Source organism: Dama dama, chromosome 33 (assembly GCF_033118175.1).
Source record: "Dama dama isolate Ldn47 chromosome 33, ASM3311817v1, whole genome shotgun sequence".
NCBI classification, from domain to species: Eukaryota; Metazoa; Chordata; class Mammalia; order Artiodactyla; family Cervidae; genus Dama; species Dama dama.
In genome coordinates this window covers 25,377,829-25,395,019 of record NC_083713.1, presented here as the reverse complement: position 1 = coordinate 25,395,019, position 17,191 = coordinate 25,377,829, and the positions used below count along the sequence as shown (strand labels likewise).

Below are 17,191 nucleotides of genomic sequence, written 5' to 3'. Positions count from 1 at the left end.
GTGGGGGGGTACTTTTGTGATATAGTCAAATCCCATATTGCCAAGTGGGTGACCTACAAACTGTAAAATAATTATATTGCTGAGGATCTCCCACAGGAGTAAGAGTCTGAGCCCCATGTCAGGCTCCCCAGCCTAGAGGTCTGGCACTGGAAAGAGGAACCCCAGGAGCACTTGGATTTGAAATAGGCAGGGCTTGAGTGCAGAAGCTCCACAGGACTGAGGGAAACAGATTCTACTCTTAGAGGGCTCACACAAGCTTTCACTCTGGGACCCGGGGCAAAGCAATGACACCATAGAAATCTGGGCAGACCTACCTGTGAGTCTTTGAGAGTCTCCTGCAGAGGCAGCAGTCAGCTGTGGTTTACTGCGGAGGCAAGGACACTGGTGGCAGATGCACCAGGGAATGCTCATCTGCATGAATTCTCCTGGAGGTTGCCATTTTGGCACCGAGACCTGGTCCCACCCAACAGCCTACAGGCTCCAGTGCTGGGACACCTCAGGCCAAGCAACCAACAAGGTTGGAACACAGCCCCACCCATCAGCAGACAGGCTGCCTGAAGTCATCCTGAGCCAACAGCTGCCAATAAACACACCCCTTAACATGGCCCTGCCCATCAGAGTGACAAGACCCCATTCCACCCACCGGTGGACAGGCACCAGTCCCTCCCACCAGGAAGCTTGCACAAGCCCCTGGACCAAATTCACCCATAAGGGGCAGACTCCGGAACTAAGAAGAATGACAATTCTGTAGCATGAGGAATGGAGACCACAAACACAGAAAGTTAGGCAAAATGAGACAGTAGAGAAATATGTTCTAGATGAAGGAACAAGATAAAACCCTAGAAAAACAACTCAGTGAAGTGGAAACAGGCAATGTACCTGAAAAAGAATTCAGAGTATTGACAGTAAAGATCACCCAAGATCTCGGAAAAAGAAGGGAGGCACAGACCAAGAGGATACAAGAAATGTTTAATGAAGTGCTAGAATATTTAAAGAACAAACAAACAGAGATGAACAATACAATAACTGAAATGAAAATTACACTGGAAGGAATCCATAACAGAATAAATGAGCAGAAGAATGAATAAGTGAGCGGGAAGATCGGTAGAAATCACAGCAGGGGAACAAAATAAAGAAAAAAGAATGAAAAAAAGTGAGGACAATCTAAGAGACGTCTGGGACAACATTAAATACACCAATATTCACATTATGGGGGCCCCAGAAGGAGAAGAGAAAGAGAAAGGGTCTGAGAAAATATTTGAAAAAAGATAACAGTCAAAAACTTCCCTAACATGGGAAAGGAAATAGTCACTCAAGTCGAGGAATCCCTGAGAGTTCCATACAGGATAAACCCAAGGAGGAATATACCGAGACACATATTAATCAAATTGACCAAAGTTAAAGATAAAATATTAAAAGCAACAAAGGAAAAGCAAAAAATAATATACAAGGTAATCTCCATAAGGTTATCAGCTGACTTCCCAGCAGAAATTCTGCAGGCCAGTAGGGAGTGGCTTGATATATTTAAAGCAATGAAAGGGAAAAACCTACAGTCAAGAATACTCTACCTATCAAGACTCTTGTACAGATTTGACAGAGAAAATCAAAAACTTTACAAACAAGCAAAAGCTAAGAAAATTCAGCACCATCAAACCAATTTCACAACAAATGCTAAAGAAACTTCTCTAAAAACCTTGCTGATATCAAGTATTTATAAAGACATGGAACAAGAGGATGTCGCATGCAGTGTAGCACAGTAGAAATCCATGCATCACCTATTAAAACTGGCCAGTCAATTCTATTCCTACACACTTATGGATGCTAGCAAAATTCTTGCACATGTACACCAGGAGATGAGAATACAGTTTATAACAGTATTATTTGTAATAAATAAAAACAACCTGAAATTTCCATTAACAGTGAAATAAACAAAATGTGATATAATCGTAGCGTGGACTATCAAATGGCTGTGGACAGCAAGTGGCATGAACAAGTCTCAGTAATGCTGAGGGGGATAAATTAAGTCCCTGAAAAATATATTCCAGCAGTCAGGAAAAGATGAGATTTTGAAAACTGAGAAGTAAGTTAGACAAAGAGAAGAAAGGACAGTGCAGTCATGGAGACAAGGAACAGCAAGACCCATTTAGGAACTGAGATGCACGACACCTCCTCTGACGCATGTGTCCCTAACACGGAATTCTTATATACCTGAATTCACTTCTGGATACCTTTTTTTGAACCATGAGAAATTCTGTAAGTGAATTAACTGCTTATTAGGAATAGTTGTAGGAGAAGAGTGAGGATGGAAAGTCAATAAAAGATAAAGCAGTTAGAAAAGAAATAGAGATGATTACAATTAATTCCTCTCTAGGAAGCCAGGTAGGGGAAATTAAATCTTGTGGTTCTGCCTGCCCTCCAGTAGCATCCTAAAGAGGAATGGAGCAAAGGTCAATGTCAGTCATGCTTCAGTGTCCAGATTACCAAGACTAAAGGAAGATACACTAACCTGGGGGCTTCCCACCTTTCAGATGGTAAAGAATCCACCTTCAACGCAGGAGACCTGGATTCGATCCCTGGGTTGCAAAGATCCTCTGGAGGAGGAAACGGCAACCCACTCCAGTATTCTTGCCTGGAGAATCCCATGGACAGAGGAGCCCGTACAGTCCACGGGGTCGCAGAGTCGGATATGACTGCGTGACTAACACACACGCTAACCTGAAGATTGAAAGCTATACTAACCTGGAGATTGAAGAGAGATTTTAAAAGTCAAAGACAACTAAAGCTTTTCTCTGTGTTTTTTCCACCTCAAGCACTTAAGTTATGGTGTCTGAGATCACAATGGGAATGATCAATGGTGTTTTTAAAAGAAAATATTTGTGTCCAGAAAAAAAGGTTAAGTAGAGCTTAGTACTCAATTTATTGAAGCTGTAAACTCAGAAATTGTTCTTATGGCTGTTTAAATTCAGTTTGCAAATCTTTTCTTTCCCCTAAGAAATAGAGTAATTGTCCAAAAACAAACAAAAAACAAACAAACAAAAACTCTTTGAAAGTGAAAAGTAAAAAAACCCTATTGGGCCTCCTAAATTTCCACTGGCCTTTCCTTATTTATCAGTGTCAGTGATAATCTTTGTAATTACATCTTCCATTCTTTCCACCATCCATCATTTACCTCAGAGTAGAGGCATTTGCCTCAGGTAAACAGACAACAAATTTTGACTAAGATGCAAGTTCTCAGGAAATACAAGGAGATTAGAAAGTGGATTGCACTAAATATTTACTTACTTTATGGACCTTCTTCTTTTTTCAGTTTGTCTTTCTTTACTACAGTATAAAGCAGAAATCAGACACTTGTTTTTTCACTTATATTTACATAGACAGTACTTAAAATAAAACCCACCAGATGACAGTCTTACCATTCTGCTTTTATTTATTGTCTGGCTAATTTACAAAGACGCAGATATCTAGGGTAGGTCCTACCCCACCATATAAACTATCCTGATGACATAGGTACCAAAATGTGCATGTTTACATAGTACAGTGGTATGAAAAAAGTTTTCTTGCTTTACAGTCCCTCACTATAAATAGGGAAAAATTAATTTCATCATGCCAGAAAATTTTGGGCACTTTAACAGTCATCACATTTCTGCTACTAAAATAACAAAATTGATATTACAAGTTAAAATATAAAGGCCTAACAGTTTTTACAAATATGCAAATAATCTGCTACTTAGACATAAAAAGTCAATTTCTCTCAAATCACCAAGTAAGGCACCATTGGATTAAACATTTTTCTTGGTTTTTACTAAATAAAATGCATACTGAAATAAATACTGAACACTGAATTTTAATACTGTAATACATTTCCATATAAAATGACATGTAAATGTTAAAATACTGTATTGCATCTTGAATACATTTATCTGAAAACTTTATGGGAAAAAAACATATGTAAGCTCTGGTTTCAGGGAAGGATGTATTAATTTCTGTTATCTGCTATAGTTAAAGATTTTAGCATAGAATTTATTCAAAGTTTTGGACACAATTAGGTTTCTAAATTTCAAAGAAAGGGTGTACATGTATTAATGGAATATTCACTTAAAAATACATTTTAAAACATCTCTATCCTGGATGAATAGCAACTCTGAGCTGTGACCCTGTTTCACACTTTAGGATGGTACCTGCAAAGTTGGAATATATATAGAAATTGGCTATTCTTACTACCCCTTACAAAATTCAGACCCATTTTTTGGGGGGTCAGATTTTTCTCTGCCATATTTGCTAGGAGAGTTCAACTCCATCTTTCCTGAAGTGGGTCAACATGCTTTTATCATAGGGATTTTTACCAACTATTGATATCCGATCAAAGAATTCAAAATAAAATGATGCCATATTATCAAAATATTAGAGATTAAAAGCTTTTTTCTGAAAATACTTTACCAAGTTTGTTACACCTTTATATTCCTTGATTTTCTTTGGGTAAAGGGCCCCAAGTGAATGTATGAAAGACAAATGGAATGGTAGAGGAGAAGTGGGGAAAAACCCAAGTTATCTAATGTACTAACAAACCCAGAACTTTGGCAAGGAAAGTTATAAAAATACAATATACTCAAATGGGCAACTTCATAATTTATTAGACATCCCATTTATTAGAATTCTAAGTTCTTTTGATTTTATAAAAATGAAAAAATTATTATATAAATATGAATGCTTCTTTCAAATTTTTCTTTGGATTGATTTCTTATTAGCATCTCCCAGGAATACATGAACAATACACTGAAACCACGATACAAAGTTTAGGTAGATATACATATACATATATAGCTGTGAACTTTTAAAAAATAAGTAATGGTAATTTTAAACATAATCAACTATATAAAACATCTAAATGGAAATAATTTTTTCCAAGTCTATAGCTAGATTTAAAAGTCCCAGTAAAGTTTTGTAAACAAAATCATACAAAAAAGGCAAGGCTGGCTCATCCCTATGGTCCTCTGGGGGGGAGCTTTATTTGCATAGATCCAAGGCAAATGATTCTCCCAGATAGATTCAAAACAAGTTCCCTCCAATTTCCAGCAGCAATCTCTTTCTCTCAACCCCATGAGCATCAGATTTTGAATTTTAGAGTTTTGCCCATCAATTCAAATCTGTTCCCTTCTTCCACATTTCTGATTTGCTACTTTTCCCTGACTTTCCCCAACTATGGAGCCTATGAGCCTCCTGCCCTAAGGAACAAGCTGGGCTGGAGAGGAGTGAAGCCACTTGAAATGCATAAGGCAGGAGGCCAACCAACAGATGAGCTTAAGGAAGCTGGTTCTGAGCTAGAGCCCCGACTGGCTTTCAGTTTCTTTTCAATGGCTTTATTCCACATAACTGTAAACCCTATTAGATCAATTTCTGACCTTGGTACTGTGAAGCAACACTTGTATACAGATTTCAAGGGAAGAGGGAAAATAAGGGAGCAAAATCTAAGGAAAACTATTTGCCAAACAAGGGTCCTAACTTTATTTTTAGCTACCTCTTGAATTGCTATAGCTCATCTGGCCTTTTCTGTTTTTGAAACAAGAGGTGTTTGCACTAGGCTCTGTCTTATAGATCTGTATTGTCCAACATGGTAGCTACCAATCATGTGTGGCGACTGAACACTTGAAATGTGACACGTCCAAATGGAGATGTGTTCCAAGTGTAAAGTACACACTGGAGTTTGAAGACTTAGTACCAAAAAAATATATATATATATATAAAATATCTCATTAAAATTGTTATACTGACTGCAAGTTGAAATGATATTTTGGATATTAGGGTTAAATTAAATATATTAAAATTAATTTCACCTATTTTCCTGTTTTATGTTGCTACTAGAAATTTTAAAATTGTTTACCTGGTTCACATTATATTTCTATTGAACAGCTCTGTCCCAGGGCTTACCTCAGACCGCCCAAGATTGGACATCTTGTAACTGCAAATATTTTATGTGAGCAACTTGTTTAGGTGGTCTGTGGTTCATGGAAACAGACAGGAGGCCAAACATGCAAAAAAAGGCATGGAAACAAACAACTCTCAGGGACCTTAATACTGTGGTTTGTAGCAAAAAAGCAGTGAATGTTTGAATATGGTTGGTTGAAAGCTGGGACACAATTTCATCGCTGCCTACTTGTCACAAAAGCCTGTCGATCCCCAAAGCAGCGAACAGGCTGTAGCTGAAGCAAGCAATAGCTTTAAGGATATACACAATATAAAAAGCGAGGTGCATACCTTTGCCGCATACCCACCCTACACACACATATTCCCACGTCACCTCCCTTCTTCCCTACTGCCATTAGGAAGGGAACAAGGGAGGACAGAGGACGAGGGTGTGCGACTTGGACAGTAATGACAGAGGGAGCTCTGGGGCTTGAGTGTAGAAGAGCAGGCAAGGATCACCTCGGGATGGGAGGAAGGGGTGGGGCACCCCTCTCTCTTCGGTTAGATCCACCTTGATGAAAAATTAGACAAAATACAAATTTTGGTTAGAAAACTTATGTTCTCACTGTAAAACTCAAGAATGGTTGCAAAAGTACCCACCATCCCCCGCCTACCCATGATCAAGGCTGTAAACAATGAGGACACATCCATGAGAAATGAAAGGAAGAACCGGGTAAGGACCTGAACAAATTTTACTAGAGAAGGAGGACCTGCCACTGAACTTGTGGGAAGTTAAAGTACTTTAAAAATTACTTTTTTTTCTCATCACAAACTTCATATATGTGATTATACATATATATATTATAGATTGAGAAAATATGGATGAGAAAAACAAAACAAAAATTCATTAATGCTTGTACCACCTGGAGATAACCTATAATGTCATGTGTATATCTGTCCTTTTTTCTTTCAAAAGCAGGATCATTTGAACATTTTTCAGTCATTCTTTATAAATACAATTATTAATGACATATTGCATTTTATTATAGAAGTATACTATAGTTAATCTAGTCAGTTCCCTTTTGTTGGGCATTCAGTTATCTTCTCCATTTCTAAATACTACTTTTTTGATAGCAGCCATCCTAATGAATGTAAAGTGTATTTCACTGTACTTTGATTTGTGTTTTCTTAATGGTTAGTGGTGGGATGACTCCATGATGGCGGAGTAGACAGAAGTGCGCCCATCTGCAAGAGCTCCAAAATTACAACTCACTGCTGAATAACCATTTACAGGAGAATGTTGGATCCCACCAAAAAAAGTTACTTCAGTATTCTTGCCATGATAACCCTATGAGCAGTATGAAAAGGCAAAAAGATAGGACACTGAAAGATGAACTCCCCAGGTCGGTAGGTGCCCAATATACTACTGGAGATCAGCGAAGAAATAACTCCAGAAAGAATGAAGAGACAGAGCCAAAGCAAAAACAATACCCAGTTGTGGATGTGACTGGTGATGGAAGTAAAGTCCAATGCCGTCAAGAGCAATATTGCATAGGAACCTGCAATGTTAGGTCCATGAATTAAGGTAAATTGGAAGTGGTCAAACAAGAGATAGCAAGAGTGAACATTTTAGGAATCAGTGAACTAAAATGGACTGGAATGGGTGAATTTAACTCAGGTGACCACTATATCTACCACTGTGGGCAAGAATCCCTTAGAAGAAATGGAGTAGCCATCATAGTCAACAAAAGAGTGTGAAATGCAATCCCAAAAATGACAGAATGATCTCTGTTTGTTTCCAAGGCAAACCATTCAATATCACAGTAATCCAAGTCTATACTCCAACCAGTAATGCTGAAGAAGCTGAAGTTGAACGGCTCTATGAAGACCTACAAGACTTTCTAGAACTAACACCCAAAAAAGATGTCCTTTTCATTATAGGGGACTGGAATGCAAAAGTAGGAAGTCGAGAGATATCTGGAGTAACAGGCAAATTTGGCCTTGGAGTATAAAACGAAGCAGGTCAAAGGCTAACAGAGTTTTGCCAAGAGAACACACTGGTCATAGCAACCACCCTCTTTCAACAACACAAGAGAAGACTCTACACATGGACATCACCAGATGGTCAATACCAAAATCAGACTGATTATATTTTTGCAGCCAAAGATGGAGAAGCTCTATACAGTCAGCAAAAACAAGACCAGGAACTGACTGTGGCTCAGATCATGAACTCCTTATTGCCAAATTCAGACTGAAAGTGAAGAAAGTAGGGAAAACCACTAGACCATTCAGGTATGACCTATATCAAATCCCTTACAGTTATACAGTGGAAGTGACAAATAGATTCAAGGAATTAGATCTGAGTGTCTGAAGAACTATCGACGGAGGTTCATGACATTCAAGGCAGTGATCAAGACCATCCCCAAGAAAAAGAAATGCAAAAAGGCAAGATGGTTGTCTGAGAAGGCCTTACAAATAGCTGAGAAAAGAAGAAGAATAAAAGGCAAAGGAGAAAAGGAAAGATATACCCATTTGAATGCTGAGTTCCAAAGAATAGCAAGGAGAGATAGCAAAGTCTTCATAAGTGAGCAATGCGAAGAAACAGAGGAAAACAATAGAATGGGAAAGACTAGAGAGCTCTTCAAGAAAATTAGAGATACCAAGGGAACATTTCATGCAAAGATGGGCACAATAAAGGACAGAAATGGTATGGATCAAACAGAAGCAGAAGATATTAAGAAGAGGTGGCAACAATACACAGAAGAACTATACAAAAAAGATCTTCATGACCCAGATAATCATAATGGTGTGATCACTCATCTACAGCCAGACATCCTGGTATGTGAAGTCAAGTGGGCCTTAGGAAGCATCACTGTGAACAAAGCTAGTGGAGGTGATGGAATTCCAGCTGAGCTATTTCAAATCCTAAAAGATGATGCTGTGAAAGTGCTGTATTCAATATGCCAGCAAATTTGGAAAACTGAGCAGTGGCCACAGGACTGGAAAAGGTCTGTTTTCATTCTAATCCCAAAGAAAGGCAATGATACTCAAATGCACTACTGCACTCATTTCACATGCTAGCAAAGTAATGCTCAAAATTCTCCAAGCCAGGCTTCAATAGTATGTGAACTGTGAACTTCCAGATGTTCAAACTGGAGTTAGAAAAGGCAGAGGAACTAGCGATCAAATTGCCAACATCAGTTGGATCATCGAAAAAGCAAGAGAGTTCCAGAAAAACATCTATTTCTGTTTTATTGACTACACCAAAGCCTTTGACAGTATGGATCACCCCAAACTGGAAAATTCTTAAAGAGATGGGAATACCAGACCACCTGACCTGCCTCCTGGGGAATCTGTGTGCAGGTCAAGAAGGAACAGTTAGAGCTGGACATGGAACAACAGACTGGTACCAAATCAGGAAAGGAGTACGTCAAGGCTGTGTATTGTTACCCTGCTTATGTAACTTATATGCAGAGTACATCATGAGAGATGCTGGGTTGGATGAAGCACAAACTGGAATCAAGATTGCAGGGAGAAATATCAATAACCTCAGATATGCAGATGACACCACCCTTATGGCAAAAAATGAAGAACTAAGAGCCTCATGATGAACGTGAAAGAGGAGAGTGAAAAAGTTGGCTTAAAACTCAACATTCAGAAAATGAAGATCATGGCATCTGGTCCCATCACTTCATGGCAAATAGATGGGGAAACAGTGAGAGATTTTATTTTTTTGGGCTCCAAAGTCACTGCAGATGGTGACTGCAGCCATGAAATTAAAAGATGTTTGCTTCTTGGAAGAAAAGCTATGATCAACCTAGACAGCATATTAAATAGCAAAAACATTACTTTGCTAACAAAGGTCCATCTAGTCAAAGCTATGGTTTTTCCAGTAGTCATGTATGGGATGTGAGAGTTGGACTACAAAGAAAGCTGACCACCAAAGAATTGATGCTTTGAACTGTGGTACTGGAGAAGACTCTTGAGAGTCCCTTGGACTGCAAGGAGATCAAATCAGTCAATCCTAAAGGAAATCAGTCCTGAATATTTATTGGAAGGACTGATGTTGAAGCTGAAAGTCCAATACTTTGCCTACCTGATGCGAAGAACTGACTCACTGGAAAAGACCCTGGTGCTGGGAAAGATTGAAGGCTGGAGGAGAAGGGAACGACAGAGGATAAGATGGTTGGTTGGCATCACTGACTCTATGGACATGAGTTTGAGTAAGCTCCAGGAGTTGCTGATGGACAGGGAAGCCTGGCATGCTGCAGTTCATGGGGTCACAAAGAGTCGAACGCAACTGAGCGATTGAACTGAACTGAATGATTAGTGATGTTGAGCATCTTTTCATGTGCTTATTAGAATCTGTATATCTTCTTTCAAGAAATATCTATTCAAATATTCAACTCATTTTAAAAATTGGGTTTTGTTGTTGAGTTGTAGGAATTCTTTATATATTCTAGATATTAATCTTTTATCACATATATTATTTGCAAATATTTTATCTCATTTCATGGATTGTCTCTTCTCTGTCTTGACGGTGTTCTTTCAAAAACTATGGGGTGGGGAGGGAGGCAGGAGGGGCGATCAGGATGGGGAATACATGTAAATCCATGGCTGATTCATGTCAGTGTATGGCAAAAACCACTACAATATTGTAATTAGCCTCCAACTAATAAAAATAAATGGTAAAAAAAAAAAAACTATGCATATCTGTGGGCTATTAGCACACCATAACTTGGTTTAAAATCCATTCACAACTAAAAAATTCATTTGTCCCATACACATTTTTTTTGAGGATCTTACAGGTGTCAGGCATAAAGCCAGGTGCTCATATGCAGTGAGCAGGTCAATCAGTGACTCGTGTCAATAAGGTAGGTCTGCTATGGCCACTGTTATTAGACTCAGGTGGGCTGGCACTGACAGATTCCTCAGCAGGCAGCCACTTTTCTGACAGAAACCAAAATAGCCCACTTAGGGATTTCTTAGTTAGAACAAATCTCTGACCAAGGGGAAGAGTTAGAGGAAAACACTGGCAGTCCATTACCTCACCTCTTCCTCTTTTTATCCTAGCCAGGTCTTTTTTGGGGCAGGGACCTGACGAAAGACCGCCTAGATGTAAGCCAGCCATCTGTTACGAAGCCCTGACCATCAACTGATAACACCACAAATGGTTAGCACATCGAGGGCTGGCCTTGTGCAGAGCTGCAAGTAGGCTGTGCTATTTAGGGCTGTCTGGGTGCCCTACCAGGGCACCTCTGCTTGGAGGCAGAGGCAGGTACAGGAGCAGGGTAAAACCACTCCACAGCACTTTGTGTTAGAGAGATGCTCAATTATATTATAAAATATTAAACATGCCTAATGCTAGAAATATTAAAGGTACAAGAACATTTTTGGAGAGCTGTGGAAATTAATTCACCAATTTAAGAAATATTTTTAAATGCCTACTGTATTTCAAGCTCTGTGCCACTTGTGGCAGATGCAGTAGTGAGCAGGGACATGGATCCAGTCCTCAAGTTGCAGACAGTCATGAAGACAGGAGGTTGGGGGAAAGAATGTGTTCAGCTATTAAATTAAAAATCTAAAGGGGCTGGGGAGGATGGTTCTGTTACTGACTTAAATACATAAATATTGCAGATAGGGTGAGGTGAGGAGAGAGCAAATTCAAGAATATTTGTCACATGTGAAGACTTTTTCACCAAAAATTTCAACCACCAACTACTGCATGATAATTTTATTACAGTTATGCCTCTTTTATTAGGCATTATCTAGAATTCAGTATTCCACATAACTTTTTCTAGGACTTAAACTGGTCTTTTCAGTAAAATATTCTGTTTACTTTTGGCATTTTTTTCAGGGAAAATTTTCTAAAATATTTTCTAATTCTTTAAGTTCTTCAACAGAGGCACCAGGCAAAATTTGTCCGTTTTTAATAACCCACTAGACGCATCTGGTATTGTCTGGTGATACCTAGCACACCTGTGTCCCTAGCTTCTCCTTTGACCCAAGACTGCCACCTATCATCTCCGCAAAGTCAGTGATTTTGCTTCTAACCAACCTTGACTTCAGCTGATACTAATCTACTCTAAGACTGGGAACCAACCAACCAAAAATTAAGAACTATGTATTAAGAAAGAGTCAGTAGGCTCGGAGTATGTGAAGGAGTTCTGCTGGACAGTGAGCACAAGGCTAGGGCTATGTGACAGCTGTTTGACTTGCTCATATACTTTTTCTCCACACATCTGTGGCTTGGGAGTTTGGTTCTGAAGCTAACACTGTTATAAGACAGAGCCCCATCAAAGATATATGTATATTTCACGCTAATTCTTCCTTAGCTGTATACATTTTTTGTTAAAAAAAAAAATCTAAATGTCCAATAATGGTAAACTACATTATTATATGCTGACTTGATGGAATCCTGTAAAATAAAAACCAAGGGATAAAATAGGGAAGTATTTACTTAGCAATGTTATATAAATCTCATCACCCAAAACCCATATTCTATAACTATATACATTAATCAGAATTAGATAGATAAAAATTAAAGAGAACCTGGTAAAATGAAAATATCTGTTATGCAGAGAGATTACAGGCATACTTAAAATTTTCATGTAATGCTCTGTAAATTTATATTTAAAAGATCAAAATAGTTACAGTGAGTTTTTTTTAATAACTAATGAGACATCCTGCCAGTCTCAAAACTAGTAGAAACAGAAGAGACTCTAATTGTGCCAACTTTAGGAAGATCAAAATGGGGAAAGATTGTCCAAATAAGCAAAATAATAAAATTTAACCTACTAGTAAACTAAAGGTGTTTTGAACTTATAATGACACATTAAAATAATCACTTCTCATATGCATTCTGAATGTCTCCATTTTCCTCAATGAATGTAGAAGGAGAGTTTACTAGGATTTAAATGGTTCCAAATCCAGGAGTAATTTCTCTGAAATCTCCCCACTCCAGACAAGAGACCTGGATTTCCTACACAACCCTCAGTTGTGTACAACCCAGGCTACTCAAGTATGAAGCCATCTAAAAAGAGCCTTGTAGAAATACTCACTCCGGCTTTCATTTCTCGCCAGTTTACTGGGATAACTTTTGGTTGTTGGTACATATGGCTCTGGAGGTGGCAAATCAGAAATCGGATGGAAGTAGAATCTGCTTTCCCACTCATCTGAGGGAGAGAAACAAACAGTATCTTCAGTAACAGACAATCTGTTCTGAAGACTACTATAATGAAAGGCACAGAATGAAATAGAACAGCAGAGATCACATCTGGTTTTACATCTAGAAGTTTAGAGAAAAGCCCCAAATGCTACCAATGTCACTGATTACCACAGTGATAAAATGTACTGGTCTGCAAATCAAACCAAAGACAGATCCAAGTGACTTTAACTAGAGTGACTAGGACCCAGCCAGTTCCTCTCAGGAGAGGGCTGGGGTTTGGGATACTTTTCTTAATTATTCCTCCACCAGTGGAAAGAGTAACTGATAACAATGGCAGAGATAAGCTGCTCAATACCTGCAGGCCATCAGGCCTCAAACCCACAGCAAACTGTTCAGAAAGGTAGGTAATAAGAAAGGAAGCTACAAAAATGCTTCTTTTCAGAATTCTAGAATCTCTGGAAAGTTAACAAAAATGAGACTCAAACAAGGAACAGAGAATAATGATCTGCCTTTTTGCAAGGAAAAGAGATTACTGTTTTTCATTTGAAATCATAGTGGGCCCTAGAATGCTTAGATTAGTGCTGTGCAGTGTGATAACAATGGAGGTCACACAAACAAGAAATGTTCATGCAAACATACAACACACCTGCCACTCAATTGCTGCCCCATCATAGCTTCCCAGGAGCTGGGACCACATCTTACCTTCACATGAAGAATCTTGGAAGCCATTTCTAATTGATGTTGATGGTGGAGGTGGGGGAGGTGCCCCAGTGCCAGGTCTTTCGGGAGGAAGAGGAGGCCGGGGCCCACTTCTGGGACTAGAATCTATTCCACTCCTGGACGGCAACTGAGGGGTGGCGGGCAGGGCCCGAGACGTGCTGCCATTTCTGTTCATTGGAGGAGGTGGTGGGAGAGGGCCTGGAGCCAAAGAAAAATGACATTCAGTGCTATACCTTACATACTATGTTACCATTATCATCAACATGCAGTTACTGAGTGCCTGCTGGATACATGCCCTTTTACTCAAGGAAATAGAGAAATGGTGGAGACTTCCTAGGAGCTTTAGCCAAGAAATGAGGCACATATAAACACAAAAATGCACAAATGTACACACATGTGGAACAAATGCACACTGATGGCTAACTGGCTATTTGGCTTTGAGTCAGTATTGAGATTGGAGATGATGTAGTTGAGAACAGGTAATCAACATCTGTTTATACTGACAACTGTGTACTTTAAAAACATTTAAAATTCCTTATAAACAGCTATTGAAATAGTTTCTGTGACATACTACTTATTAAGTAAATGTTTTTTTTTAAATTTATTTATTTAACTCTTTTTTTCCCCCAATTATTTTTATTAGTTGGAGGCTAATTACTTTACAATATTGCAGTGGTTTTTGCCATACATTGACATGAATCGGCCATGGATTTACATGTGTTCCCCATCCTGAACCCCCTCCCAAAAGTAAATGTTTTAAAAATAAGATAGTTATGAACTTATTTTGGGTCTTCAGAGGAATTAGCTTTTTAAATGCAGAGTATTATTGCTAATTATACAAGCATGTTTCTGTGATGCATATAATCTATTTCCAGACAGAAGTGGGATCAGGAAACCAAATAGTCATCCTGAGATGAGCAGGAGTTCCTTCTTGGTTCTTCCTCTTAATCTGGGGAGGCAGATTAACACAGGGAGTGACAGCTAATCAATGTGCATGGTTATAAATGCTACTGCAGGACACTGGCCCCACACAGGCTGATTATCCTATGGAACTTGATTTCCTGTCTACAAAAGAGCACATTTCTCACTGCACTGTTGCCAGAAACAGTCAAAAAGCATATAAAAGGAACTTGAGCATTTCTCATGCAAATCAAAATGGCCTTAGTAGTTATGCCTAATTTTCAGCATTGTGTTCCACTAGCAAGATGCTGACATTTTATGTAAACGCAACATCTTATGGTGCTATAAGTATAAATATCTTTTGTTAACTACAGATTCAAAATCCAACTGGAGGACCTTATACTGAATGACCCACCCATCGAAGATATTCCTGCCTGGAAGTCTTGGCTCAGACCCCTAATGGAGGTGGGAGGCACACCCAGCCTTGGTTCATCTCAATGAGTCTTCAGTGCCCCACCTGGCAGGCTTTATTTATTGCTTCTTTTATTGCTTTATTTATTGACTCTGCTTCTCAAAGCTGGAGTCCCAGTCAGTATAAGTAGATTCATTGGGGGAAGAAGTGGCTCATACGCTGTGGGCTTAAAGGCAGTGGTAATACTACCTCGTACTGTCACTAAATGTAAACTAGACTTCCAATACTATGGGGCCTGGTACTGTGTAATGTCATCAACCCCAACATCTCTCTTTAAAAGTAACTGTTCATGTTCCTAACTGCCCAACCTTTTAGCCCCTACAAACCTAGGCAAGCATAACAGAAAACAGATTTCTATTTCCTGTTGGCAGCATAATAATAAAAATGATCACTGACTCTTGAGAGTCCCTTGGACTACAAGGAGATCCAACCAGTCCCTCTTAAAGGAAATCAGTCCTGAATATTCACTGGAAGGACTGAAACTCCAATACTTCGGCCACCTGAGGTGAAGAACTGACTCATTTGAAAAGACCCTGATGCTGGGAAAGACTGAAGGCAGGAGGAGAAGGGGACGTCAAAGGACGAGATGGTTGGATGGCATCACTGACTCAATGGACATGAATTTGAGTAAACTCTGGCAGTTGGTGATGGACAGGAAGGCTTGGTGTGCTGCAGTCCATGGGGTCGCAAAGAGTTGGACAAGACTGAGCAACTGAACTGAACTACATGCAGGGAAATAAGACAACTACTCTACACACTTGTCTCATTTAATTCTGATGATAACCCTGAGGAGTGTCAGGACAGCAGGCAAGGCCTCAGAGATATTGGAAGATTAAAGACCTCAAGTCAGGAGGCTAGTGAGTGGAAGAATAGGATGTGACTCCATTCTGTCAAATTCTAAAGCACTCCCTTAACAATGAAGCCAAACCTCCTCTGAAAATATAAATGGCCCTTGACGACTTCTCACAGGTTCCCTGTGGAAACGTAAATTGGTGGGAATTTTTAGAGGCCTATTTGGCAATACCTATGAAATCCATAGTTTACTATGCATATCCATTGTCCTAGAAATTCCATTCCTAGAAATTCTTCCAAAAGAAATACACATAGGCGTGAACAAATATTTAGCTCCAAGAATGTATCCTTGCATTATCTGCAACAGCAAAACTCTAGAGATGGCCTATATGACCACATGACTAATAAATAAGCTAAGGTACTCATGTGGGATTTAATATTATGCAGCCATTAAAAGTCACATTGTAAAAGAACAGTTAATCATATCAAGAAAATGTTAGTGAGATATTGTTAAATAAAAGCAAATTAGTAAACAATATATGTAGTGTGATACTGATTTTTCAAACTTTTATATACATGCATTTATAAAAGGGTATCTAAAAATGTTACATCTAAATGTTGGTGATGGTAGAATTATAGATGATTTTTATTTTCTTTTATTCTTTTATCCATTTCTATAATAAATAGGTATGACTTATGTAATTGTAAGAAACAAAATATATATCACTGCCTATCCTACTTTGGGAAATATTTAATCTGTTGATTCAGTCATTTGGTAGAAGAAAATAGCTCCTCAACCACTTTGGGGGTTTTGGATAATGAGAAAACAACACACTTCATTTATCTGACTATTGTTCTTATTTGTTCACTGAAGCATCCTTAATGAGATGACACAGTGTCTAGATTGAATAGACTAGCCATTTTTTGTATCTGTAGCTGACTCTCCCTGGCAAAGTGGTTTGAAGGAGTGGTTCTCAAACTTTGTGACACGTTACAGTCACTGGGGAGCTTCCTCATATCCTGGTACCCAGTTTGCAATGCAGACCAATGAAACCAGAACCCTGGGGTACAAACCCAGGCATCATCATTTTTAAAGCTCACCAGGTGATTCCAGTATGTGGTCAAGTTTGAGGATTACTGGTGAAAAAATGGTATTTATTAGGTTCTTGACGTCAGAGCGTGAAAAGTCAGTTAGCTTCTCACAGAGAAAAAAATACCCCATTTCCAAACATCTTGTA

At 38.9% G+C, this 17,191-nt stretch overlaps 1 protein-coding gene and 1 long non-coding RNA gene across 7 annotated transcripts in view; one reads left to right on the top strand and one right to left on the bottom strand.

Moving 5' to 3' along the window:
• The window catches only part of LOC133051236 (uncharacterized), a 90,954-nt gene that overhangs the window by 60,104 nt on the left and 13,659 nt on the right, over positions 1–17,191 (top strand). The window contains exon 5 of one of the 2 annotated variants that reach the window (XR_009691805.1): positions 15,064–15,218. The exons of the other annotated variant lie outside the window; for it this stretch is intronic. This is a non-coding gene — a long non-coding RNA (uncharacterized LOC133051236). Of the gene's footprint in view, positions 1–15,063; positions 15,219–17,191 lie in introns of those variants that run through there. 2 annotated transcript variants of the gene reach the window in all.
• The window catches only part of WIPF1 (WAS/WASL interacting protein family member 1), a 124,343-nt gene continuing 110,553 nt past the window's right edge, over positions 3,402–17,191 (bottom strand). For all 5 annotated transcript variants that reach the window (XM_061135736.1, XM_061135734.1, XM_061135735.1 and 2 more), the window contains 3 exons: positions 13,772–13,987; positions 12,963–13,076; positions 3,402–6,472 (listed from right to left, as the gene is read on the bottom strand). In XM_061135736.1, coding sequence (XP_060991719.1) covers positions 6,417–6,472; positions 12,963–13,076; positions 13,772–13,987 — 386 coding nt within the window. In that variant the 3' untranslated portion in view covers positions 3,402–6,416. The remainder of the gene's footprint in view (positions 6,473–12,962; positions 13,077–13,771; positions 13,988–17,191) is intronic.